Source organism: Felis catus, chromosome C1 (assembly GCF_018350175.1).
Source record: "Felis catus isolate Fca126 chromosome C1, F.catus_Fca126_mat1.0, whole genome shotgun sequence".
Classification (NCBI taxonomy): domain Eukaryota; kingdom Metazoa; phylum Chordata; class Mammalia; order Carnivora; family Felidae; genus Felis; species Felis catus.
In genome coordinates, this window is record NC_058375.1 from 17,556,077 (window position 1) to 17,583,669 (window position 27,593).

Here is a 27,593-nt window from a genome sequence, read left to right on the forward strand (position 1 = left end):
CACCTACTAAGTGCCAGGTTCTGAGCAAAGTGCTGAGAACATAGAGGGAAAAAAATGAAATTGGTAACCGAGGAAGCCAAGGAGGGAGGTGGGAAAGGCAGGGAGAGGAAGGGAGAGGAGACAATGATGAGTTTGGTCCGGGATGTGTTGAGTGAGTGAGGTGGGGGATAGCTTTGTGGCAATGTCCAAGGGGCATCGGATAAAGGGCCTGGGACTCGGGAGAGAGGCACATTTGAGATATAGGATTTTGAAAATCGAGTCTTGAGCACAACTTCGTAAATTTGCTGAAAATCATTGAACTGTACACTTAACCTGAGTAAATTTTTATGACATAAATTAGATCTCAATAAAGTTCAAAAATGCAATTAGAAAAAAAAAGTCTCAACAAGTCATGAAACAGGGAGGGGGCGAACATCCCAGAGGGAAGGCAGAGGACAGGAGGGAAGGTCTGGTAACAGGACCGGATGGTGGGTGTGGAGGGGGGGTAACACGGTGTGGCTGAATTTGGGCAACTTGTGAGGGAACAGAAGGACATGTGCCTTGCTCACAGGCCAGTTGGACGAATAACCAGGCTATTGAGCACTGACCCCCTGCATCCTAGGTTGAATCAATCCTCCTGACCACCCCAGAAGTGAGATGCCATCCATATTTTCTATTTGGGGAAACTGAGGTTCCGAGAGGTTAAGCAAGTTACCCAAGGAGACATTGCCTTCATTAAAGGAGTAGAATCAGTTCAGTCCAGGTCTGTTGGTCCCAAAATTTTGTTTTTTAATTAACACTCTGGACCAAGTTTGGCCACATACAACAAATGTCCCCATCCAAGAAGAGAAAGGAAGTGGGGCTGGAACGCGGAACCAATGTAGGGAGACCTGGGGCTGAGACCCTGGCGCTACAATGGCGCCATCTGCTGGCCCAGATGGGCAGGTGCTCATTCCCCAACTTGGCGCGATTCTCTCAACACAGTTTCCTTCCACCAGCCCTGAGAGGCTAGTAGGCAGGGATTATTGTCTGGCCTCAGTTTACCAGTGAGGAGACCAGGGCTTAGAGAGGAGAAAGTGACTGAGTAGCAGAGGACCCAGGATTCAAATCCATCCATGTTCATGAGAAGCTCTCCACATCCTGTCTGCCCCCGGGGTGGACTTGATCCCCATAGTATCCCCTGAGGGCATCCAGGGACCTCAAGGTCAATCCCCTCCCTTGCGGGCTTCAGGTCCTGGCCTGACCTACCAAGGTGCGGGCGGGCGTTTCCGCTGGCAGAGTTACTCCAGGATCTGCTGGAATGATGCTGGGTTCTCAGGCTGCGCAGAGGAAGTCCTATCCCCTCTCCACTAGGGAACCTAAGCCAGGCAGCGTTTCTCTTTGGAGAAATGACTGCCCTTTCTCCTTCCCGAACCCGTCAGATATTGAGTCTCGGGTTCAGAGAACTCCTCGGGAAGCAAGACTCCCAGGAGAAAGGGAATGACGGAAAGTGGAGAGAAAGGGGCAAAACAAGTTATTGGGACAGAGATCAGGCTGGGTGTGGGGAGGAAGCAAAGGGGTCCTGCTGCTGGGGGGTCTTGTCACCGAGTGTATGGATGTGCATGTGTCACGGGGAGGGAGAGGGTCTGAGAGTCTCTTGCCATGTCTTGGCGACAGCCATGAGGAGCCTGACAGGTTTCTTGTCCCCCACATTTCTGGGTTGACTCCTAGTCACCCTTCTCGACTCAGCTGAGGAGTCACCTGCCCTGGGAAGCTGACCCCGGAGAGGCTGATCGAGGTGGCTTCTCCCCCAGCTGCTCTGGCCCAGCCAGAAATCAGGTAAGTCTGGTTCTCTGACCCCTTCTCCTGGTTGTCCTGGGAGGTGGGCACTGAGGCCAGGCCCAGGGGACAGGAAGGAAGGAGGACGAGGCTGGAGAAGACAGGCAGCGTGTCCCCTGCCCTCCCCAACCACTGCCCCAGGTGGTTGGGTTCCTCTTTGCCCACACCCTCTTCTCCAGGAATCAAGGGGGCTAAGTAAACCATCCTGGGGCAGCCGAGCCCGACCACCCCACCAGGCACCTGGCCAGGTACCACCCCCCCTCGAGACTGTTCCCTCAGCATCCCTGGGAACAGCGGTAACGGTAACGGAAATAGGAAACTCCTCTGCGTTTGCAAGCCTCATCCAGAAGCAGGGCTTGGAATAGTGACAGTGGGGGAAGAGGGCGTGGGAGGGTGTTAGACAGACCCTGCTGTTTACCTCTAAGAGGCACGTGAGCCTCAACCTCCTCATACGGAAAGGGGGTAATAACAGTACCGATTTCAGAGTTTGCTGTGAAGATTACATAAAGTTCTGGAACATCGTTAGGTGTCCAATAAACACTAGATGCCGCCCCTACTGACACTACATAGGGAAGCATCATCCTTCGTATTTCATCCCTCGCTGACATTAACATCTCACATTCACTGAGCACTTACTATAAGCCAGACACCATTGTTAAGCACCTTACCTGTACCCAGTCACCTAATCCTCCCCGTGTTTACAACAAAGACAGGGAGTCTGAGGCACGGCAGGGTGCCCAGCGAGTAAGGGGTGGAGCTGGGATTCGAGCTGGACGTCCCTAACCACTCTGCTGCACACTTGTATGGTCGAGTTGTAAGCAGTTTCCGTGTCACTCTGTCATTGGGAAGGGTCGCCATATTTGCTTCACTGCAGTTTGTGCCATTCAGCATTTTCTGATCACTCGTTGCTGCCAGGCCCTGTGCTGGGATAGAAAAGGGGGCAACAAAGGGCTCCCAGTCTGGTTGGGGATAGACGCCTTAAGAAAATCCACACTGAAAAAAAAAAAAAAGAGAGAGAAAATCCACACTAGCAGGTGATAGGTTGCATGGCAGTGCTTCTGCCAGGCACAGAGGAGGGAAAAACAAACCTTGGAATAGATGGCCAAAAGCAGAATGTTTGGCTGAAAGAGAATGAATATTTGTCAGCCGAGCAGGGTCTTGAAGGATGAATAGGAGTTTGACAGGCAAAGAGGGAGAAAGAAGATTCGAGAGAGCAGGAGCAGCAGGTTCAAAGGCAAGGTGCCACAGTAGGTTCAGGGAAGCGATCATTTGATCAAACTGGAGGGTAAAGACGAGGAGGCGGTGTGGCTGTTTCCAGGAATCAGGGTTTTTTCACGGGGGAGCTAATGGTGGCACTCCAGGGCAATGTGTTTTGGTTTTGTTCCTGTTTCTCTGGTTTGGTGACCTGTGCTTTCTTTTGTGCACAGTTCTGTATCCCCCAAATTCTTGTGTTATAATTTCTTTAATCATAAAAATGTAGATAAATGTGGTTTGTACTTTTTTCAAATTACATCTTTATCAACATATAGCCGACACACAATGTTACATAGTTTCAAGTGCACAACAGACACACAATGTCACATAGTTTCAAGTGCACAACAGACACACAATGTTACATAGTTTCAAGTGCATAACAGACACACAATGTCACATAGTTTCAAGTGCACAACAGACACACAATGTTACATAGTTTCAAGTGCACAACACAGTGATTCCACGAGTCTATAGCTTATGCTACGCTCACCACAAATGTAGCTACCGTCTGTCACCATACGACACTATTGCAATTCCGCTGACTATATTCCCCAGGCTGTACCTTTCATCCCCAGGACTCCTTCATTCTACAGGGCAATGTTTTAAAAACTGGCTGTGTGGACTTAGGTAAATTCCTTAACCTCTCTGAACCGCTACTTTCTTTTCTGTAAACTGGAGTATAATTGATATAAACTACCTCAGAGGACTCTAGTGAGGGTTAGACGAATAATTTCTGTTAAGTGGCTGAAGCAAAGTAAGTGCTTGCTAAATGTTAGCTGCTGTTACTGTTACTGCTGTCACTATTATGAGTATGTATAAAGCGGTTACTTTAATTTTTTTTTTAACATTTATTTATTTTTGAGACAGAGAGAGACAGCATGAACAGGGCAGGGGCAGAGAGAGAGGGAGACACAGAATCGGAAACAGGCTCCAGGCTCTGAGCCATCAGCCCAGAGCCCGACGCGGGGCTCGAACTCATGGACCGCGAGATCGTGACCTTAGCCGAAGTCGGACGCCCAACCGACTGAGCCACCCAGGCGCCCTCCTAAAGCAGTTCCTTTAAAAATAAAAGCAACAAGCCAATTTCCTTTTTTCAGATGGACTCCCAGAAGTGGACAAGGAATTTAATGGATTAGCCAGCACATACTGAATTAATAACGTTGAATTCTTTGCACAGAATCTCCCTCCTTCAGACTTAAAGGCAAAGTTCACAGTTTTATATTAACCCCCAGGAGCATCCAGAAGCAGGAAACATGGGAAGAGACCTAATGTCTCCAATAACCCTGGGTTTTGTTTCAAAGTGTTTCAAAGCACTTATTACAAGCTATCATTATGTATCTGTGCACTTTATGTTTTTAACCTTTTCTTGAGATAGAACACACATAAAAGCACACAAAGTGCCTGGGTGGCTCAGTTGGCGTCGGACTCTTGAGTTTGGCTCAGGTCATGATCTCACCGTTGGAGGGGGATTCTCTCTCTCTCCCCCTCTCTCTGCCCCTCCTGTGTGCTCTCTCTCTCTCTCTCTCTCTCTCAAAATAAATTTTTTTTCAACGTTTATTTATTTTTGGGACAGAGAGAGACAGAGCATGAACGGGGGAGGGGCAGAGAGAGAGGGAGACACAGAATCGGAAACAGGCTCCAGGCTCTCAGCCATCAGCCCAGAGCCTGACGTGGGGCTCGAACTCATGGACCGCGAGATCGTGACCTGGCTGAAGTCGGACGCTTAACCGACTGCGCCACCCAGGCGCCCCAAATTTTTTTTTAATGGGGAAAAACCCGACAAATCCTAAACGTACAGCTCAATACGTTGTCACAAAGTGAACACGTCTGCATAACCTGATCGAGAAACGAACATGACCAGTCCCCGGAAGCCCCCTTCTCTGGCCTCCCAGTCATCTCTTCCCCCAGAGGTAGCTGCTGTTTGAGAATTCTCTGTTTATCAATGTCCTAGCACCTGTATCCTCTACGTGTTACTTTCTTTGGGCTGCAGTAACACATTGCTACAAACTTGGTGGCTTTAAAACAACAGAAATTTATATTCTTACAGTTCTGGAGGCCGGAAGTCTGAAATCAAAATGCCGGCATGGGTTGGTTCCTTCTGAAGGCTCAAAGGGAGAATCCATTCCATGCCTTTCTCCTTTCCTCTGGTGGCCACGGGCAAAATCCTTGGCGTTCTTGGAGTGTGACAGCCCTCCAGTCTCTTCTGCCTCCACAAGGCTGTTCCCTCGATGTCCCTCTGTGTCCTGTCTCCTATAAGGACGTTCTCTTTGGATTTAGGGCCCACCGTCACCCAGTATGATCTCATCTCCATCCTTAATTACAACTGCAAAGACCCAAATAAGGTCATATTCTGAGTGGATATGAATTTCGGGGAGGACCCTATGCAACCCACCACAGCCTGTGTGACTGCAAGCCCCAGAAAGGCAAGCAGTGTCACTTATCTGTGGGTCCCTGGAACCTGGCCCAGGGCCTGGCCCAGATGAGCTGCTCACGACACGTTGGCTGAATAGGTGAACGGCCGTCCATCTTTATCAGGGCCACCAACGCTGGGCACCTGACACGCGCTGGGTGTCAGTGACTGACTGGTGGGTGACCGAGATTCAGACATGGGTCGAGGGTGAATGCAGAGGGTATTCATGGCAATAGGTGCTGTCCCCCGAGCACTTCCTTCGTGCCCCCTGCTTTCTGTGTGTGGTTCCACTTAATCCGACTTTATGGATAAGTCGGGGAGCTGTATGTCCCGATTTACCAGGGACGGTCTCAGTTTGTGCCCACTGTCCCAGGATAATGAGTGTGTATGTCATGCTCACGCTCGCCTTTATTTCTTAGAAGGGTTAATGAAGAATGTGGTCACCCCACAGATAAGGCAGCTGAGGCCTTAAAAAGTCCTGAAGGGAATACAGTCAGCACCTGATTTGTACCCACCTGAGGATCTAAAGCCCTTGCCCTCAACTGCTGCTTTGGTGGTTGTGAAATAAGAAAGGTTTCTTGGCAGGGATCAGCTGGTGTCACCCAGCCATCTCCAGAGAGAGGGTACAGGCTGGACATCCTCCTGGGACCACCAGAGGCCAGCTCCTCCCTGCTCTGGCCCAGGGATCTTGGAGAAGCGGGGGTTCGTGAGGAAGAATGGAGAGCCTGGAGGACCCTGGATCGGAGGGTAACAGGCCTCAGAGATGGAGGGTGAGAAGAAGGGCCCCTCCTGGTCAGGCAACCCCTCAGGAGAAAGGTCTCTAAGGGAGAAAGCCCCCCGGGGGATGTGGCCCCTTTTCCCTGCTGCCCAAGAAAAAGAGGCCTGTAGAAAAGACCGGAAAGCTTCTGAACGTTGGCACAACGGGGGGCTCGCTCCGAACTCTGCATCTTTCTCTTCAAGCTTCTGCCTTCTCCAGATTCCCCTTCTTGATCCATGAACTCCCAACCACCCGCACAGGCTACCTAATTCCCAGGGCCTGGTGCAAAATGGAAATGCAGGGCTCGGAGCTTCTTTAAAAATTATTAATAACTTCAGGACAGTGACAGCAGGGCCTGAAACAAGAACGGGGCCCTTCTGAGTGTGGGATGGTCACACGCCTCTGAAGCCAGCCTTGCAATCACCCAACACCCATGCTGGAGACCTGGCTGCCATTTTGCAACCTCTCCCTCCCCCCAGTCGCCTACATCGAGTCCTGTGAATTCGAGCTCGTACACGGCTGCCCTTTCTCTGCCCCTTCTCTGCCCCGAACGCCATGCCTCTGGTTTAGACAGCATTTCTCACCCCTGGACAACAGCAGCCGTTCAAACAGCTTCCGGTCTTGCCTGCTCCGGCCCATCCTTCCCTTTGCAGCCAGAGAGAGAGCTCCCTACAGGCCACCTTGACCGTCCCAGTCACCTCCCAATGGCACCTGCAATGGAATGAACTCTGTTCCCCCCAAATTCATGTGGTAATGCCCTAAGCCCTGATGTGACTGTATTAGGAAATAGGGCCTCTAAGAGGTAATGCAGATGAAATGAGGTCATAGGGTGGGGCCCTGATCTGATTGGACGGGTGTCCTTATGAGAAGAGACACCAGTGAGTTTGCCCCCACCCCCTGCCCAGCTTGGGCATAGAGGAAACAATGCCGTGTGAGGACCCAGGAAGAAGGTGGCCATCCGCAAGCCAGGAAGAGGCCATCACCAGAAACGGAATCTGTTGCCACCTTGATCTTGGTCTTGGGCTGCTGGCCTCCAGAACTATAAGAAAATAGACTTCTGTCGTGTAAGCCGTGGAGCCTGTGGTGCTGCCATGGCAGCCTGTGCTGACGAACACAGCTCCCCACTGCCGAGGTTCCGTTCATGGGCTTTGTGGCCCCGTGTGGTTGGGACATACCTGCTCCAGCTACCGGACAACATCTTTCCTGTCCCTCGCTTCTCGATCCTGGCAGCCCTTCCAGGAGGCTGGAGGCCAAAGAGCAGGGCCAAAGGTGCAAGGAGAGGTTAACTTTGCACTACCTCCTTCCCAGGGAGAATTTCAACGGTGTCTTCTGGGAATGGGTCATTCATTTACTCAGTCAACAAACATCCATTGCTTTCCCAGTGAGGGCGGGGCCCTAGGCCAGGTGCTAGGACACTCACAGCAGGTGCCTGCGTGTCCCCACCAGGGGACACACAGACACCAGCCATCACACTGTATTGAAAGAGAGTGTCTCCCTGGCAAGTAGTGGGAAAGGGAGGACTCAGATCAGACGAGCCTGGATGCAAATCCAGCCTCACTCCTCATTAGTGGATGATCCTGGGCAATCCACACGCCCCACTTTTTTTTTTTTTTTTTTTTTTATCTTGAAAATGGTCCTGATGTCTGTCTGTTTGGATTAGCAGTTCTCAAACTTTTTGGTCTCAGGAAACCTGTACATTCTTTTTCCCTTCCTTCCTTCCTTTCAAATTGATTTCATTATTTTTAGAGACAGAGAGAGAACAAGCAAGGGAGGGGTAGAGAGAGAGGAAAAGAGAGAATCCCAAGGAGGCTCCGCACCATCACCACAGAGCCCAATGCAGTCCTGAAACTCATGAACCGTGAGATCATGACCTGCGTGGAAATCAAGAGTCAGATGTTCAACCGACTGAGCCACCCAGGTGCTCCTAGGACCCTGTACACTCTTTATCATTCTTGAAGACCCTACGGATCTTTTTTTAATGTGAGTTATTTCTTTCAGTATTTACCGTGTTGGAAACTAAAACTGAGAAATTCTTAACATCCAAGAACACATGTATATTCCATTTCCCGTTAGAGTAATGACATAAACCTGCCCCAAGACCCGTGCTCAACCAGAAAAGTGAGAAACAAAATCCCAGCTCCCAGCTCCCAGCTCCAACTTTATGAGGAAGCAGAAGCCACCTTTAAACATTTAACCTAAAAAACAATTTTTTAGGTTAACAACTCAGGCAACAACAGGTGTTGGTGAGGATGCAGAGAAAGAGGATCTCTTTTGCATTGTTGGTGGGAATGCAAACTGGTGCAGCCACTCTGGAAAACAGTATGGAGGTTCCTCGAAAAACTAAAAATAGAACTACCCTACGACCCAGCAATTGCACTACTAGGCATTTATCCACGGGATACAGGTGTGCTGTTTCGAAGGGACACATGCACCCCCATGTTTATAGCCGTACTATCAACAATAGCCAAAGTATGGAAAGAGCCCAAATGTCCGTCGATGGATGAATGGATAAAGAAGATGTGGGATATATAGACAATGGAGTATTACTCGGCAATCAAAAAGAATGAAATCTTGCCATTTGCAACTTCATGGATGGAACTAGAGGGTATTATGCTAAGCGAAATTAGTCAGAGAAAGACAAATGACTTCACTCATATGAAGACTTTAAGAGACAAAACAGATGAGCATAAGGGAAGGGAAGCAAAAATAATACAAAAACGGGGAGGGGGACAAAACATAAGAGACTCTCAAATATAGAGAACAAACAGAGGGCTGCTGGAGGGGTCGTGGGAGGGGAGACGGGCTAAATGGGTAAGGGACTTAAGGAATCTGCTCCTGAAATCATTGTTGCAGTATATGCTAACTTGGATGGAAATTATAAAAAAATAATAAATTATTAGATTAAAAAAAAACACACACAATATTTTAGGGGCACCCGGCTGGCTCAGTCTGTAGAACATGTGACTCTTGATCTTGGGGTCATGACCTCAAGCCTCATGGTGGGCACAGAGATTACTTGAATTTTTGTGCGTGTGTGTGCTTAAAACCAGCAGTACAGATATGCAGAATGGTGATACCAGCTGCTAATCTGTGGAACTATTTCTCCTTCAGTTGAACAGCAGCAGCTGCCCTAAACCCTGTGAGGGTCCTCAGCACTGTGGCAGCCTCAGCCCACCCCAGAGGCCCTCGCTGTCATAAATAATTCTAGAAAGAATGCTCCCAAAATTGTACCTCCTTTTGATAAATCCCTAGAATCAAATCGAGCGAAAAGGATACACATTTCAACGCTTTAGATTCAGATTTCCAAAATGCCCTGGAGAAAGTTTATATTGACTGAAACGCCCACCAACAAAGTATGAAAAGTGCCCATTTTGGGGCACCTGGCTGGCTTAGCTGGGGGAGCACGTGACTCTTGATCTCAGGGCCATGAGTTCATGCCCCACGTTGGGGGTAGAGGTTTTAAAAATTATTAAAATTAAAACATTTTTTTAAACTTAAAATTTATTAAAATTATTTAAAATATAAAACTTAAAAAAAAAAGAAAGTGCCCATTTTCCCACATCTCCCCAACGTTTTTTATAGTTTTTCCATGCTTGAAAACCTCAAAGGTAAAAAACGGCACGTTACTTCAATTTGATTTTCTTTGATTCCTCAAAATGTTTAATATTCTTTCTTGGTTTATTGGCAATTTGCCTATTTGTGTGTTGGTAGGGCCTCTTCTTATGGACCTGTAACAAATCTTTGTATATGAATGTGATGGAATCGCAAAGTAAACTCTTAATTCCAGAACGGGTTTGGGGATTGATTTTCCCTCTCCTACCCCCTCTAACGTTTTCCACAGAATTAAGAATAATTCTTACTCAATCTGGGAAGGCATTTTATAAAAGAAATTTTAACAAGATGGAAAATAAGAGATACTGAGACTACAAGTGCTTTTTGTTTGGGAGGATTTTGCTCTCCGATCTACCCTTCCCTACTTCCAACTGTGGAAAGGTTGCTGTGTTCTTTGTAGCCAGAAAAACTGAGTCATACCTCGTGTGATCTTTCTGGCTTGCTTTACTCTCTGGGCCAAGTGGGTCCCCACCCAGGAAACGTCCTCACTCACAAGCTGTGCTTATGCAGGTAAGACACGACCTATTGTCATCTCGCCAAACCCTGATGCTCCGTGTCTCTGCCATTGACCGGCTGTGTGTCCTTGCATGAGTCCCTTAACCTCGCTGTGTCTCAACTCCCTTTGAAATGGGGAAAGTGTTACCTCTCAAGGATTTTTCTGAAGATTAGATAAAGTATATAAGGCACTGGACACAGCATAGGCGCTTAAGAAACACCTGTCAAACTAACAACTGATGAGTGTTTTCCTTTCAGTTTGTTCTTGGCCTGTGTGTGGGTGTATTTTTGTTTAGCATTCCCTTTTTTTCAGCTGAAAACTCTTTCAACTTTTCGGAACAATAATATACCAAACCCCTTTGCCTTCAACTCCATGGGATAGGAACCTTTGGTGACAAGCAATAGAAATTAACTGGAGCTTAATTAGCAAAGAAGGAAGTGGGGGAAATTTATGACAAAGACTCAGGAGTGTCTCAAAGATTCTAAGAGCTTGAGGGCGCCTGGGTGGCTCAGTCGGTTGGGCATCCGGCTTCAGCTCAGGTCATGATCTCGCGGTCTGTGGGTTCGAGCCCCGTGTCGGGCTCTGTGCTGACAGCTCAGAGCCTGGAGTCTGCTTCGGATTCTGTGTCTCCCTCTCTCTCTGCCCCACCCCCACTCATGCTCTGTCTCTCTCTGTCTCAAAAATAAAAATAAACATTAAAAAAAAAAAGATTCTAAGAGCTTGAAATGGGGATTCTTCTCCCTGTTTCTCCCTGAAGGTGTGCTGTGTTTCTCTCTCTCATTCTGTCTCCCTGATTCCCTGTCTCTCTCTCTCTCTCTCTAGACTGGCTTTCTCCACCATTGTAGCCACCACCAACTGCCTCTCCCAGTTACAGTCTTTACCATGTGCAGAGACTCACTAAGTGACCCTAAATCCCCAAGCCAGGATCAGAATAGAGAGATTTTGATTGGCCCAGATTTGGCCACATCCAAGCAGATGCTGTCCCTTCAGAAATATGCAGTAAGTAACTGCCAGAGGGCCAATGAGTTCATCAAAGTTCTTCTGTTGCAGGGAAAGACTGGGCCAACTGAGAAGCTTGAGTTCTCAAAGGGATTAGTGTAGAGATGACCAGAAATTGAATCCAGAGCTCCCAGAATTGAGCCCAGAAGGTCAGAGCTTAAAAGACATTCATGCAGGGATACCTGGGGGGCTCAGTCAGTTGAGCATCCAGCTCTTGATTTCGACCAGGTCATGATCCCAGGGTCATGGGATCGAGCCCCATGTCAGGCTCCATGCTGAATGTGGAGCCTGCTTAGGATTCTCTCTCCTTCTCTCTCTCTCTCTCTCTCTCCCCTGCCCCTATCCCCCACTAGTGTTCTCTCTCTCTCTCTCAAAAAAAAAAAAAAAAAAAAAGACATTCATATATTACTTAGTCTAACCTCTTCCCACATTTTATAGGGAAGGAATGGGGTCCAGAGGTATGTGTTTTTCTGAGAGGCACTCCAGCCAATCAGTGACTGCCCTGGAACCAGAGCTCCTGGCTTCATGGTTCAATCTCAAGGTTTCAGAAGGCCAGACTTGATTTCTCTGAGAGCAGTGCTCTCCGATAGAACTTTTTGTGATGATGGAAATGTTTCACATCCATGCTGTTCAATATGGAGGCCCTTAAGCACTTCACATATGGCCATTCTGGTTGAGAAACTGAATTTTAAATTTTACTTAATTTTAATTAATCTAAATTTAAGTCACCACATATGGATAGTGACTACCATATTGAACAGGACAGTCCTACAGCTTGAAGCCTTCTGATCACTCAGGAAAGGAGTAGACAACAAATCCCCACTAGATGAAGAATAAGAAGATAAAAATAGATAATCCATGCAAGCAAATACATAGAGAAGACCATTACTTTGTAAAAGTATTTGGTAATTATGGAAATGTGAAACAAAATTGCTTTAAGCTCTCTCCTTTTTGCCTATAAAATTGGTGAAAATAATTAACAAATGTAAATTATACCATTTAATCTCCCAATAACCTTGTGAAATAATAATTTCAAGTGTTCTCAGGATGCCTGGGCCAATCATGTCTCCACCCTTTGTGACTTCATCCCCTGATCCGTTATTAATATTACTACCTACCTCAGAGGGTGTTTTCTAGGGGCAAGTGGAAAAATGCATGTAAAGAGCTCAGCACAGACCTGGATGTGATAGGTGCTCAATATACGTGAGCTGGGATTATTATCTGCATTTCACACGAGGCTCAGAGAGGCAACCAACTTGCTCCACATTGCCCACCGAGTAAGGGCTGGAGCCAGGATTCCCACTCAGGTCTCTCTGGCTCCAAAGCCTTCTTTTAAGTTGTCTCTGTATGGCTCAGGGTCCCTTAGAACCCTCCCTTCTCCCCCGACTCATTCCTTCCTTTTACCTTTGCCTCTAGAACCCTGGTGACTCTGTGGGCTGTCTAGACCGGATAGTCCCTCAGACCTGGCTCCTGAGCACCCCTCCACACATTGAGAGCTGCCTGGGCTATGCACTGGTGGGGCTGCTGAGGGACCTGCTGGTCTCCTGGCAAGTCCTGCTGCCGCCCATGGGGAGGAAGCTCCCCTCCGTCCTGCAAGAAGAGAGGGAGAGTAAGGTCGCCCCGGTGAAAATGAAGAGGAGGTGGAGGAAGGGTGAGCAAGCCACCAAGTGGCAGAGCTGAGACTTGCCTGGTCTTTGGATTCCAAAGCCAGTGTCCTTCCCAATGCTCCACAGATCCTCAGAAGCAGGAACTGAGAGTCCCGGAAGGGGTGATACACACAACCATCCCACGGGCTTCACTTTGCCTTTTACGAACTCATGGGACTTACAGCTAAGAAACTGCTAACACACCAAGATGCCAAATAACTAGCGGAAAGCCAGGCTTAGATGGAGGCGAAATTAGCTACACGATCCAACCACTTGCAAATCATTTCTCTACCACCACCTGTATCCAAAGATGAGGGGCCAGTAAGAATACCCTCCAGCTGTCCCCAGGCTCCCAGCTGCCCTGGTTGTAAGAACAGGTTAATCTGTGGCGTGTGGTTAGAGCGTCCCCATGTGTTTTTACTTTGTCATAAGTTTTTTTAAAGGACCAGTCATCAGCATCATCAGGATTTATCAGTGTGGGAGCTGATCTTGAAAGACCACAACATTCAGAGGTAAGTGGACACCCAGGCTCAGAGGGACTAAGGGACCACTGGGGGAGAGGGGCAGAGCCAAGACTCTAATCCTATTAGGTTGGCCTTCTCGGGAGCCTATTCTTTCTGCCACCTTTCCCTGCATCTAACTGGCCTCCAGGCACAGAGCCTACTCCTCAGGAACTGGCTCCAGAAGTTCTGGAGGATGCCAGCACTGTCCCGGCCTCAGACTACAGTCTGGTAGCTTGATCTTCAATTCTGGGGCCAGCCCTTCTGTGTGGGAGACGGGCCCCTCTCGCTCATCTTCTTCCCATGTCCTACCCTAAATATTCATTCAACGACCCAGTGCTGGGACCACAGAAATGAGCAAGGAGTGATTCAGGCACGAGTTCACTGAGAGGCAGTGCTGGACTCTGGCTGAGATTCTGGGGTCAATTTGAGTTCTGCTACTTTCTCCCAAGGGATCCGGCTCCTGAGCCTCATTTTCCTCCTGTCCCAGGCAGAAATAGCAGTAGCATAAGAGTGATGGTGCGTACAGGGCTCAGGGCCTAAAGGTAGTGGCCATTCTGCGTTCGTTCACCACACTCAGGGTTTGCCACAAGTCAGGCTGTGTGCAGGCTGCCGGAGGCAGGGATACATCCATGTGGTTTGTCCTAAGAGGGGCACCTGGCTGGCTCAGTTGGTCGGACATGTGACTCTTTTTAAAAATGTTTTTATTTATTTGAGAGAGAGAGAGAGAGAATGTGAGAGTGGGGGGAACGGCAGAGAGAGACAGAGAGGGAGATGGAGAATCCCAAGCAGGCTCCACACCATCAGCACAGAGCATGACACAGGGCTCAAACTCACAAACCTCGAGATCATGACCTGAGCCAAAGTCGGATGCTTAACCCACTGAGCCATGCAGGTGCCCTGAACACACGACTCTTAATCTCAGGGTCCTGAGTTCAAGCCCCACATTGGGTGCGGAGCCTACTTAAAATTAAAAAAAACATTTTTTTTTTAAATCCATGTGGTTCTTGAGGCCCAAGAAGATCCAGGAGGCAGATAGGTAAAACATTAGAGCTCTAGCCACTTGATCCTTCTCTTCCCCACCCTTTCCTATGCACGCTCCCCGGCCCACCAAACACACAGGCCTGATTACCTAGGGACTACCTCCCACCCCAGGTCTGCCTTGAACCCTTGGCCCACTTTTAGAGTCCCAGAGGTGGTGGGAAGGGGGTATCAATCAGCATCTCAAAGCCCAGAGGAGCTTCCTTTGGGTGCGCAGCAGGCTCATCCTCCTCCCAACCTGGAGAGGGAGAGCCCACCCCCTGTGAGATGGGTGTGTGTTTTTCCCACACATCCCGGCCAGCCAATAGGGACACGGGATTTCAGGGGCGGGCCTGAGAAGTCCTCCGTAAAAGGAGGTGGGGCCCAGTGCCCGCTGGTCTGCTCTAGGTGTGAGGAGGTACCAGGGGCTCCTCCGGGCTCTGGAGGTAGGCATGTCCTCCTTGGGGCTGGGGGAGAGACCAGAGCATCCTCAGGTGTGAGGTGTGGGAAAGGCCCCTTCTCTGCCCCCTCAGCGAACTGATTTCCTTTTCTACCTCACCCTCGGCCGGCTGAGCTGGCCCAGTCCCAAGGAAGTTGAGTTTGGGGCAGGAGGCAGTCAGTTCATGCACTGAGCACACCTCTCCTCTCTGAGCAGCTCCCAGCATGGGCAAAGAGAAGACCCACATCAACATTGTGGTCATCGGCCACGTGGATTCGGGCAAGTCCACCACAACGGGGCATCTCATCTACAAATGTGGGGGCATCGACAAGAGGACCATCGACAGGTTTGAGAAGGAGGCCGCGGAGGTGAGACTGCTGTATTCTGAGCCTCCCTGCCCTCCTTTCCAGCTTGGTTTCCCTGGGAGGGATGCCTCTTGTGGGCTGGTAGGCGCTTTCCTGCTCAATCATGCCAGGCAGGTGGTGTGGCTGCCATTTTCCAGGTGAGACAAATGAGGCTCCAAAGGGTGACAGCGCTTGCCTGGGGATGGCACCAAGGTTTAAATCTCAGTGTGACACAGATGCCATGCTGTCTCTCAGAAGGTAAAGCTGCCATTTAAGAGGGGAAAGGATTTATTTGCCAGGACCTTAGGGCCCTGGATACAATGCTGAACTTGGCAAGCACTGCCCCCTAGAAACTCCTGGTCACACACCCTCCTGTTACACGGTAAGCTCAGCAACAGCGTGGGTGCTGTAGGAAGCCCAGTCAGGAACAATGAACGGGTCCTGAGAGGCCCTGAAGGCTTCCCCGAGGAAGAAACCTCCTCTGAGCCTTGAGGAAATGGGGCAGGTGTCCGTGAGCCACCAGGAGATTGGAACAGCAGGTGTAGTACACCTCAGGTGGAGAGTCATTGCCTGGTAGGACAGGGGATGCAGGCCTTGAGTGCCCTGGTAAAGAGCCTGGCCACTTTCCCTGCAGCCACTAAAGGGTTTCAAGCACGCGAGTGACAAGAATCAGACAGTATCTTTTCAGAAAAAGCACACTGGCTGCAACACGGGGACAACAGGCCCAAGGGCCCAACGGTGGGGGCTGGGAAGCCAGTTGGGAGGTTGTTGCTCCTGACCCACGGGAGCAAAGATGGTGGCTTGGGCTCAGGCGGCAGCAGTGGGCATGGCATGGAGAGTAATGGATGGAGTCCAGGGACTTGGAGTTGGGGAATCCACAGAACTTAGGAGTTAGCTGTAGGGAAGGGGGTAAGGGAGGAAGCAGAGCTGAGGGTGAGCCCCAATTGTGTCACTTTGGAAACTGGAAGATCGGTGAATATCAGGAGCAGAGCTGGTCTGGAGTCTGCTCTAGATGTGTGAAATTTGAGGTGTCCACAGGGCTTTCTGTGCTGATGTCCAGGAGGGCAGCTGAGTATTGGAGTCCAGAGCTCAAGACAGAAACCCAGGTTGGAGACCAAACCACGGGAGTGAGCTGGGTACACGCTGTGGGAAAGGATGTGGGACAGAGTCCTGGGATGGGTGGAGAAAGAGCCCGTGCAGGGGAATGCGAAGGGAGACCCAGGGAGGTGGGTGGAAAACCTTAGAGTTGAAAAAGCATCAAACAAGATGGGAACAGTCTGTAGAACCAGCTGCTGTAAAGGTATAAACAGATGGAAAAGAGAAAGCAATCGGTCATAAATCAGTGCCATCAGCTATTTTCCTAATCTTGGCTTCCTTGGGTATAGTTGGATGTGGGAGCGCTTATGTGCCAGGGGCTGCTAAGGAAAGTTTTAGAACTTTGAGAAAGACACTGGTCCACAGTCAATATGACAGAAACATAACCAGAGTTATAGAAAAAAACAAATGGTCTGATGCAGTGGTTGTCAAACTTTCTGGTCTCAAGAACTCTTTACATTCTTAAAGCCACCCAAAGGAGTTTATGTGAATTATATATTTATGATATTCAAATTTGAAAGTGAGGTTTTAAAAATGCTTAATTCATTGGGGTGCCCGGGGTGGCTCAGTCGGTTGAGTGTCTGACTCTTAATTTCCACTCAGGTCATGATCCCAGGGTTGTGGGATCGAGTCCTGTGTAGGGCTGCAAGCTGAGTGTGGAGCCTGCTTGGGATTCTCTCTCTCTCTGCTCCTCTTCCCCATTTGCATGTATGTGCGCTCTCTCTCTCAAAAAAATGCTTAATTCACTTAAAAATAATAGTAATAAACTCTTAATATGTTAACATATTTTTCATACAGAGTAAGTGTGATACTTAACTATTTTCCAAAACAAAAAATGTTGGGAGGGTGGCACTGTTTTACATTTTTGCTGATAGCTTTAACTCCTGGCTTAATAGAAGACAGCTGGATTCTCACCTTCTGCAATCAGTCTGTTGTGATTTCACATGTCATGTAACCTCTAGAAAAGACTACACAATGGTGAGAGAGTGAGGGTGGGGGAGGCAAATAATGTCTTCATATATAAATAACAGTTTTGACCTTGCAAACTCTAAAAGGTATCAGGGTCTCTGGACCACTCTTTGATAGCTGCTTATCTAATAAATATTCTAAACTACAATGGATTTTATAGACGTTCCTACAGTGACAAAAGTTAGGACACCTGGGTTCTAATTCTATCTTTTAATAACCTAATTAGTGTTCTTGGGGGGTGCCACCTGGTCTCTGGTCTTTCTTGTTCTCCACTCTGCCCTCTAATTAGAGCTAAAATGAACAGATGCCCAGGTCCCGTGAGCTGGCAAGTGGTAGAGTATTCCCTGAACAAGCATGCTAACGTGAATATGCTACCACCTTTAGGTAGTCTCATTTTCACCAGTGCTGAAAGAAGCTCAAGTTTTCCAGGGTGTCACGAGTAATTCTCAGCCATAGATACTGGTTTAACCTTTAACATAAGGTAGTGGTTGAGAGTTTGAACTGGAGTCTGATGCTTTGGGTTCAAATCCTGACTCTGCTGTTTATTAATTATATGATCTTGGGCCAGTCAGTTAATTTCTCTGTTACTTTATCTGCAAGATGAAGATAATAAAACTTCACTGAGTTGTTGGGAGATTAAATGAGATAACCCATGTTAAATGCTTAAAACAGCACTGAGCCCATGGTCAGAATTACTTACGTGTTTGCTACTACTGATTGAGGGCTTGCTGACCATGTGCCAGTGGTCCACATGCCTGCCTAGGCGCTCTGTCATTTGGCCCCGCGTCACTCTGACTTTAAAACATGCTCTGAAAGAAAAAATTAATTATATAAGTGATAAATTCTATTGTTTGGAAGATTCAAAGGCATCTCCATACACTGACTGCCCTGTTACCATCCCTCTCACTCTCAACTCGTTTGGGAACTTCTTTCTTGGTTCAAGGGCAGCTTTGGATACAGGGGTGACCCTGGGGTCTTCCCTCCTATTCCTGGACCAGGTGGGCAAAGGTTCCTTCAAGTACGCCTGGGTACTGGACAAGCTGAAGGCAGAGCGGGAACGTGGCATCACCATTGACATCTCCCTGTGGAAGTTTGAGACCAAAAAATACTACATCACCATCATTGATGCCCCAGGTCACCGTGACTTCATCAAGAACATGATCACAGGCACCTCACAGGTACCACTAGAGTTGTCTTGGCTCTGCTTTCGGGGTGGGCAGTGGGTGTCCCAGGCCAAATTTGAGCTGGGCCTTCTTGCCCCTGTCACTTGGGCCAGGCAGACTGCGCTGTGCTGATTGTGGCAAGTGGCGTAGGTGAGTTTGAATCTGGCATCTCTAAGAATGGGCAGACCCGTGAGCATGTACTGCTGGCCTATACGCTGGGTGTGAAGCAGCTCATCGTGGCGGTCAATAAGATGGACATCACGGAGCCTCCTTACAGTAGTGCACGCTTTGAGGAGATCAGCAAGGAGGTGAAGGCCTATATCAAGAAGATCGGTTACAACTCTGAGGCTGTTGCCTTTGTGCCCATCTCCGGCTGGCATGGAGACAACATGATAGAACCCAGCAACAAGGTGAGAGCTGACTGGGACAGGGCCAATTCAATGCAACATTCCCACTCGAATCTTTGAGCTTCTCCTAGAATTACCAGCATTTTTAGCACGCTCATGGGCCAATCACTGTGCAGGGTCTCCTTCCCCAAGGGTTACATAATTTGATCTCCATTTTACAGATAAACAGAGATTACTCAAGACTATACAACGAGTAAGCACAGAGTTGCATTGTACAATGTAGTAGTTACATGTGGCTATTAGATTACTAAAGTTAAGCCAAATGAAATCATTTCAGTTCCTTAGTTGTATTAGCTACATTTCAAGTGCCCAACAAACATATGGGGCTACCATATTGGACAGGGAAGTTACAGAATATTTCCACCTTTGCAGAAAGTTCTGTTAAGCAGTGCCAGCAGAATCTAGAATTCTAGTCCATGCCTATAGCATCTAAGCTACCTCTCAATGCAGGTTAGGAAGTGTGGGGACGATATAAATGTGTCTAAGATATAGTCACTGTGTTCATGGATCCTGGCACCTAACAGAGTTTAAAATTCTTAAATGAGTGTCTCCCTACAAAGGAAGTCTAGCTCTGGCATCAGACCTGGGTTCAAGCCCCAGCTTTCTCCCTCACCCAGAGTAAAGGGGTAAGAGAGGAATTAATACTCTCTGCCTAAGGACTCCTTTCATGGGACTGTGAGAATTAAGTGAGAGACTCCACATGGGTTCATGCATACAGTTGGTGCTCAAATGCTAACTGCTATCTATCACTAACTACTTTATTGCCTAAAGCCTACCTTTTCTGTAACTGACTTGAGGATTCTTAGCCTTTTCCTCCACATGTACATACCAGAACCTTTTTCTGATTATAAAAGTAATGTCTAACATTTTTACAATGAGCCTTTCATGTAGATATGAAGCATAAACTGCAATCCCATAGCTTATAGATAACCTGGTTTTCATGCAATTCTTTCTAGATATTCACAGCTGGACTTAAACTGTATGTGATTTTTCTAGAAACTCTTTGTGTAGAATTTTCTTTGCCATTTAAACCTGTCTAATACTTAATGGGTGTTTTATATTGCAGATCACAGAGGTACAGTTTAGCCATATCCTTATTAAATTAAAATGGTATTTCAGAAATTACCATGTGCCAGACACCAGACTAAACACTTCACATGGACACAACCCCATGAAGAACGCATTTTATTCCCATGTAAAATAAGCAAACTGGGACACAGTGTAGTTAAATAATAGCCCAAGGTCACCAGCTTCCAAGAATATGGTTTCTTGTTTTATTAAAAACCACCATAATCATCTTGGTAAATAAATCTTTGCATGTGTCCTCAATAATTAGAATAAATTCCTACTGAAACAAAGGGTAGGCATTATTTTAGAGTCTTCTGACACATATTGCCCAACCGTCCTTAGGAAAGATTAGAACTACCATTGGCAGTGTGTTCGCTTGGATGGTACTTCAACATTTGCATGCTGGGCACTGTCCTTGGTGCTGAGGGTGTGGTGGGGAATGAGACCCAGCCCTGCTCGTGGCACTGCAGTCTTGGGTCTTGGGTGACACAGACAGGGGGGTGGTAATATAGTGGATGATGACAAATGCTAAGAAAAACTTAAGGATGAGGGGGGCATGGTATGAGAGAGTTCTTCTATATTGGGTGGTGAAGGCGGGCTCTTCTAAAATGACCATAGAACAGAAACCTAAAGCTTTGATGCCCATTCCCCAAGTATTAGCACATAGTTCAGCTAGTGAAATAAGGGGATTTTATCTTCTTGTCCCTTTGGGCACTTATTGGGCATCTAGTATGTTCTAGATGCTAAAAGAACAAAACATGCAGTCAGTGGACTAGACAGTAGATTTAGGATTTAGCCTCCACTCTCAAGAAATACCTGTGACATTGGAGACATCAGTTTCCCCATTTTTAACATGGGGGGTGATGCTGACCTCCTAGGCTTATTATGCAGGCCTCTGAGTTGGCATAGAGCCAAGTTAGTGTCCAAGTTCATCAAACTAATAGAAGAGATTATCCTCACAATGAGGTTCTGTTTGAGTGGGGCGTTGGCCTCCTTATCAACTTCTTGTTTGGGCATTGGGCAACCTACTTTTGATCCTCAATTATTCCTCTGTAAAAAGAGGAAATGTTCTTTTTTTTAATGTTTGAATTATTTATATAAAAATGCTTATTACAGTTCTTCAAAGCCTCCTGCTTCCCTTCCACCCCACGCCCCCTGCTTACTAGAGTTGAGTATTAATAGAAATTATAGCTTTATTCCTTGAGTCACCCATTTTTTAGTCCATTAGGCAAGGCGTGTTCTGTGTGGCTTCTGTGCTGCTTCTGCCTCACAGAAGAGGGCTTACTTGACTGGAGCCTTCTTCCCTACCCACCAAAGCCATCCCTGATCCCCCTTACCGACCCTTTCACCCCCAGCAGTCCCTGCTCCTCTCTCTTCTAAGAGTCTCACTAAGGGCTGAGAGATTGTTGTGTGTGATTCCAAGGCCAGGGCACCTCTCCCATGTCCTGCCTTTAATCAATAGGTAAGGGCTGCTATTGCTTTGACACTGATGGTAGACTGAGATTTCAAAGCCTAGGGATTTTCTCAAGGGTCTATGACTGGAAAGGAGAAATGTGACTGGGATTCCACCAGTTTGCCTTAGGCCTGAGCTAAGGCCACATGCTGATCAGCTCTGTCGCTTGATGGCTGGCTGCTCACTCGGCCTTTCACATCAACCTCCTTGGCTCTTTCTGTACCTCCTCTGTCCTGGATTTCCAGTTAACTGATATATCTCTGAAGGCAAAGATGACGTTTCTGATGAGCTTTGGCGAGGGTTTTTAGAGAAGTAAATAAAGTGTCTGCTTAAAAGGCATGCATACGATGTACTGTCATACTTAGTTATCCTTTTAGAAGGCCTCACACTTAATAACGCTCTCCTGGCCTAAGATGTTGGGGAATATCTAGTGTTCAGAAGGTGTAAGTGTTAGAGTATTTGAGTTGTATCTTCATTCTCGCTCCTGATGCTTACTTAATTCTGCTGTATGTTTTTTCTGCTCCTTTGTTTCCCCATCTGTGGAATGACAAGATGGAATGAGACCCAAGAGCTAATCAGACTCTAGGAATCTCTGCTTCCTAAAAATATTGGCTCAAGTTGGGCAACAACTACAAGATTTAGAGGAATGGCCACCACTTAGTGGGTGTTTAGTACATGTCGAACATTGTGCTTGGTGGATTGCATGTAGCCTTTTGTGTTTTACTTGAGCCTGCAAGGTAGGTGGGGATACGTTTCATAGATGAGGAAGCTGAGGCTCAAAATGCATTAAAAAATTGCTTGAAGTCTCATGTTAAAACCAGTTTGGCACCTGGGACAGGCTCCCTCAAGCCTAAGTGAGCTGCACATTTGGTGGCTTTTCCAGATGTCCTGGTTCAGAGGCTGGAAGATCACCAGGAAGGAAGGAAACATGGTAGGCATGACCCTGCTAGAAGCACTAGACTCCATCATGCCCCCTGCTCGCCCTGTGAACAAGCCCCTGCGGCTGCCTCTGCAGGACGTATATAAGATTGGGGGTGAGTACATGCTGTGTTGGGGGTGCTTGGGGTTGGGGGCTCGTGGAGGTCTGGCCGCTGACAGCTGTGGTTGCTCTGTCCCCCAGGCATCGGCACTGTGCCCGTGGGCCGGGTAGAAACAGGCTTCCTCAGGCCCGGCATGGTGGTGACCTTTGCCCCCTGCAATATCACCACGGAGGTCAAGTCTGTAGAGATGCACCACGAGGCCCTGGCTGAGGCCCTGCCCGGCGACAATGTGGGCTTCAATGTGAAGAACGTGTCGGTGAAGGACATCAGGCGGGGCTATGTGGCAGGAGACAGCAAGAATGACCCACCCTCAGAGGTGGGGAGCTTCATCTCCCAGGTGAGGAGGACCATTTAAGGGGTGTCCTCCTGAGACAGCCATACTGTCCTAGGAGAAGAATGGCCCACTGGGTCATTCAGGAAGTGGGCCCTGAGCATATGCTCCATGCTAGGCTCTTGGCCTGCAGTGTAGGTACAGTCCAACTGTCCAGGTTAGGATCCTGATTGCAGCTTATTTGCTACTTTGCCCTTTAACTAAACAATGTACTCTGCTGATCTTAGCTTCCACAGTATGGTCTTGATGTCTTAAAGAGGTTTTTCAAACCAGGTGGATTAGAATCACCTGGGGAGTGTTTCAAAAATGCAGACTCCTGGGGGCGCCTGGGTGGCGCAGTCGGTTAAGTGTCCGACTTCAGCCAGGTCACGATCTCGCGGTCCGTGAGTTCGAGCCCCGCATCAGGCTTTGGGCTGATGGCTCGGAGCCTGCAGCCTGTTTCCGATTCTGTGTCTCCCTCTCTCTCTGCCCCTCCCCCGTTCATGCTCTGTCTCTCTCTGTCCCAAAAATAAATAAAAAACGTTGAAAAAAAAATTTAAAAAAAAAATGCAGACTCCTGGGGCCCTGGGTGGCTGGGACTTAGCGCCTGGTGCTTAGGACTTGAGCTCAAGTCATGATCTCCACCGGCTCACTGCTATCAGTGCCCGCTTCAGATCCTCTGTCCTCTCTCTCTGCTCTTCTCCTGCTTGCGTTTGCACGCGCACTTGGCGCATACTCTCTCTCAAAAATAAACATTAAAAAAATGCAGATTCCAGGCGTGCCTGGGTGGCTCAGTCAGTTGAGTGTCCAACTTTGGCTCAGGTCGTGATCTCATGGTTCATGAGTTTGAGCCCCGCCTCCGGCTCTGTGCTGACAGCTCAGAGCCTGGAGCCTGCTTCAGATTCTGTGTCTCCCTCTCTCTGCCCCTCCCCAACTCACTCTCGGTCTGTCTCTCAAAAATAAACATTAAAAATTTTTTTTTAATTTATTTTTGAGAGACAGAGCACAAGTGAGGGAGGGGCAAACAGAATCTGAAGCAGGCTACAGGCCTCAAGCTACCAGCACCGAGCCCGACGCAGGGCTCAAACTCACGAACCCACGAACCGTGAGATCATGACCTGAGCCAAAGTCAGAAGCTTAACTGACTGAACCATCAGGCGCCTCCCCCCACCCTCATAATTTTTTAATGCAGATTCCTAACACTCTTCTCAGTGGTTCTGGGAAGTGATGCAGTAGACATGGGTGGAACCTTGGCCCAGAGTTAGAATGTGAAGGCTGTTCTAGATGCAAAGTCTGGCACATTCTTACTTGTACATGTGGAGCCTGGTGCTACCTTGTAGTGAGCTTGGGAACATTAAATGAGGCGGTGATATGTAAAACAGCTGACCTGGGGCCAACAGGTCACCTAACAAGTTAGCTAGCTGCTATTATAATCCATCTTCTGAATGGTGGGGAAAAGTAGTACGTAAATAATGTACAAGTGTGTTGGTTTTAGTGTCACTCACCCCCAGCTCTGCCACTTGCCTGCTGTTCCATCATGGGTAAGTTACTCAGGCTCTCTGCTGTGAAAATTAAATCGGAATGCATGAGATCTACTTAGCACAGAACTTGGTATACTCAATAAAATTTCAAATGCTCACTAGGACTTAAAATGTGTCCAAGGGGCCTGACCCCTTGGCTGGTCAGGGCTGCCTCCTTTGGAGGATGCTTGGCTAATCCCCTCCCCAGCTCCCATCCCACCCTGGGTTCCAGGTGATCATTCTCAACCACCCTGGCAGTATTGCGGCTGGCTACTCACCAGTTCTGGACTGCCACACGGCCCACATCGCCTGTAAGTTTGCAGAGCTCAGGGAGAAGATCGACCGGCGCTCAGGCAAGAAGCTGGAAGATAATCCCAAAGCCCTAAAGTCTGGGGACTCGGCCATTGTTCAGATGATCCCACGAAAGCCCATGTGTGTAGAAAGCTTCTCAGAGTACCCACCCCTTGGTAAGTCCTGACAGCACCTGGCCCACTAGGGGCTGCCCCATCCTCCTCCTGGCTCCAGGGAGCCAGTTAGCCAATGTGTCACATCCAAGCCAGGTTGCAGAACCTGGTTAGAAGGACCTGAGTTCCAGGTTAGAGGGGCTCAACAACAACAACAACAACAACAACAACAAAAAGGAAAATGGTTTTTGTCTAGTGTCATACAGCAAGGCAGGGGTCACTTTAGAGCCCTTGTTACTCAAAGCAGGGTCCGTGGACTAGCAGCATGGGCATCCCCTGGGAGGTGGTTAGACATGCAGAGCCTCAGGCCCCACCTAGACCTGCTGAACTCAAGTCTGCGGTTTAACAATATCCCCAGGTAATCGGGATGCATATCGATTTAAGACACTCTGATCCAGAGGAGGTGAATAAAGCAGAGATTATTAGGGATCTTCTTTTTCCATCTTCTCTAGTGCAGTGGTTTTCAAACCTGGCGGATAATCAGAACCACCGACGGACCCTATTAAACCCAGTGGCTCAGACCCTGATAGATTCACCTGGTCAGGGCTGCAGCCTAGGAGTCCGTTTCTTCGATTCCCCAAGTATATTATACATGGCTAGGTTTGAACAATTAACCTAGAATGTTCTGAACTCTAACGTATAGGGGGTAGGCACTTTTGTACAGTGCCTATTCTGTGCTAGATGATAGAGATTTTTAAAAATTATTTTATTTTATTTTTTTTTAATTTTTTTTTAATGTTTATTTATTTTTGAGACAGGGAGAGACAGAGCATGAACGGGGGAGGGTCAGAGAGAGAGGGAGACAGAATCTGAAACAGGCTCCAGGCTCCGAGCTGTCAGCACAGAGCCCGACGCGGGGCTCGAACTCACGGACCGTGAGATCATGACCTGAGCTGAAGTTGGATGCTTAACCGACTGAGCCACCCAGGCGCCCCTTTTTTAAATTTTTTTAAACGCTTATTTATTTTTGAGAGAGGGAGACAGAATGTAAGCGGGGGGTGGGGCAGAGAGAGGGCGACACAGAATCGGAAGCAGGCTCCAGGCTCTGAGCTGTCAGCACAGAGCCCGATTAAGGGCTCGAACTCACGAGCTGTGAGATCATGATCTGAGCCGAAGTCAGACGCTCAACCGACTGAGCCACCCAGGCACCCCACAGATGATAGAGATTTATAAACAAACAAGCCCCGGCCTTCAGGGTCTCCCAGGGTGTGAATTTCAAAAGGCTAATTTTAGAGGCGGGCCACAGAGGCTGCCACATGAATCTTACAAAGCTGGTCTAGTACTTCCTATCTCTGCCAAAAATACTATGAGGTTGAAGCCAGATGCCATAAGCCTTTCCCTCCACCACTTGAAGTCAGAGAGCATTCAAGAACTCCCCTCCCCTAGGAGAAGCATCTGCCAGGTTCACAGTTGAATGTAAATGAGATCCGTCCTGTGGGTTGTTGTGGTGGGCACAGAGAAAGAGCTAGCTGGTTGGCAGCTGGAGCATCGGTATGGTAGGTTGGTGAGTTGCACCAAAAGCAAAGTCTTTCCCTGTGACCTTTACTTATGGAAATGGGATGACAATCCAGTGGCTAAGAATGTAAGTGTTGGTTTGAGACTTTCTGGGTTTTCAACCATCACAGCAGAGTGACCTCCTTCTTTCCCCCAGCTTTCCCAGCTATAAAGTAGATAGGAGATCTATGAGACGTGAAAATTAAATGCACTCATATGTATCATTTAGGGTGTTACTTACTTGGCCTCCCGTGCAAGTGTCCTAGCTCGTGCCTTGGTAGCATTCCCCATTTGTTTCTTCATGTCCTGTGTCCTAGGTCGCTTCGCTGTCCGTGACATGAGGCAGACGGTGGCGGTTGGGGTCATCAAGGCTGTGGAGAAAAAAGCAGCAACTGGTGGCAAAGTCACCAAATCTGCCATGAAAGCGGCCAGGAAGTGAGTGGTGACAGCTACTTCAGGCCTTTCCAGGCCAGGAGCAGCCCAGGAGGAGCCACAGCTGGAAAAGAATGGGCTCAAGGAGGAGCCTTGGACTTACTCTTCTCTTACCTGCCCCCTGCTAATGCAGTTTTCTTTTTGCTGAGGAGCTCGAGGCATGGGAATAAAGCACACCAAGACTTTTTGCCCCTGCCTCTATTGGCCTTGATGTTGCAAGCAAGGAGGAAGCAGGTGGGGTGCTCAGTCTAATTCTACCCCTTGCTTTCCTTCTGGTGCCTGACTGGTGCAAGAACAGAGAGCTGGGGTCACAGGGAGGAAAAGGTGTAAAGAGAAAAGTCCAGGGCAGCTTTTGGCCCCGGCCAAGTTCATCAGTTCCTAGAACAGGACTCTAGTGTTCAACAGCCTGACTTTAGTGTCTATAAAAGTTACTAAACTTCTGTGTCCCTTGCTCATCTGTAAAATGGGAAAACAATGTCGGCCTCCACAGGGATGTTGAAGTTTGAGCAAGCTGGTACTTGCTAGGCATGGTAATTAGCTACTCTCATTAACATGGTGTGGGCACTGGAGGCAAGTGAGCACTATCCTGGGATAGCACTATCCAGAACTGGAGAAGTTCTGTTGGAAAAAAGTTGGCAGGGGGAGAGTGAGCCCTGAGATTTGTAGGGCAAGCTCTGTTTTAGATCTGCAGGGTACATGTCTCCCTCAGGTTATTTTAACTTCAGCTTGACAATTTTAGAGTTACGAAGCTGCAGGAAACCCCAGGTTTCTCTCACCCAGAATCCCCAAATCCTATTTACCACATTTTTTCCCTGAATTATTTGAGAGTGATCTGCAGACACGATGGCCATTTACGGCAAATACTGCAGGTGTATTTCTTAAATCCCAAAGAATATTCTGATAT

General features: G+C 48.1%; 1 protein-coding gene and 1 long non-coding RNA gene across 14 annotated transcripts in view; one reads left to right on the forward strand and one right to left on the reverse strand.

Moving 5' to 3' along the window:
- Window positions 1–751: 751 nt before the first annotated feature.
- The window catches only part of LOC102902621, a 28,214-nt gene continuing 1,372 nt past the window's right edge, over window positions 752–27,593 (reverse strand). The window contains exons 2-7 of one of the 11 annotated variants that reach the window (XR_006583994.1): window positions 26,499–26,628; window positions 24,578–24,660; window positions 24,285–24,341; window positions 18,039–18,147; window positions 6,803–6,929; window positions 4,769–5,374 (exon numbers count right to left, since the gene is read on the reverse strand). This is a non-coding gene — a long non-coding RNA (uncharacterized LOC102902621). Of the gene's footprint in view, window positions 2,791–4,750; window positions 6,930–11,666; window positions 12,916–15,294; window positions 16,567–17,123; window positions 18,148–24,284; window positions 24,342–24,577; window positions 24,661–26,498; window positions 26,629–27,593 lie in introns of those variants that run through there. The other 10 variants (XR_002160560.3, XR_890595.4, XR_006583993.1 and 7 more) reach the window with 10 other exon arrangements.
- LOC109502152 (elongation factor 1-alpha, somatic form-like) lies at window positions 15,155–27,204 on the forward strand. 3 transcript variants are annotated; one of them, XM_045035282.1, is made up of 7 exons: window positions 15,155–15,298; window positions 18,337–18,516; window positions 18,615–18,911; window positions 22,313–22,463; window positions 22,550–22,806; window positions 24,508–24,766; window positions 26,575–27,204. In XM_045035282.1, the coding sequence occupies exons 1-7, from the start codon at window positions 15,155–15,157 to the stop codon at window positions 26,694–26,696; spliced, it is 1,410 nt and encodes a 469-aa protein (XP_044891217.1). In that variant the 3' UTR covers window positions 26,697–27,204. The 3 variants fall into 3 exon arrangements, with proteins under 3 accessions (XP_044891217.1, XP_023114068.2, XP_044891218.1); XM_023258300.2 differs by having other exon boundaries at window positions 24,532–24,766; XM_045035283.1 differs by lacking the exon at window positions 18,615–18,911.

Bases quoted from the DNA above. Each gene is read 5' to 3' on its own strand.
- LOC109502152 (XM_045035282.1), top strand. From the start codon at position 15,155: ATGGGCAAAGAGAAGACCCACATCAACATTGTGGTCATCGGCCACGTG. The intron at 18,517-18,614 runs GTACCACTAGAG...CACTTGGGCCAG, and splicing joins TGATCACAGGCACCTCACAG to GCAGACTGCGCTGTGCTGAT. The intron at 22,807-24,507 runs GTGAGGAGGACC...TCCCCTCCCCAG, and splicing joins TGGGGAGCTTCATCTCCCAG to CTCCCATCCCACCCTGGGTT.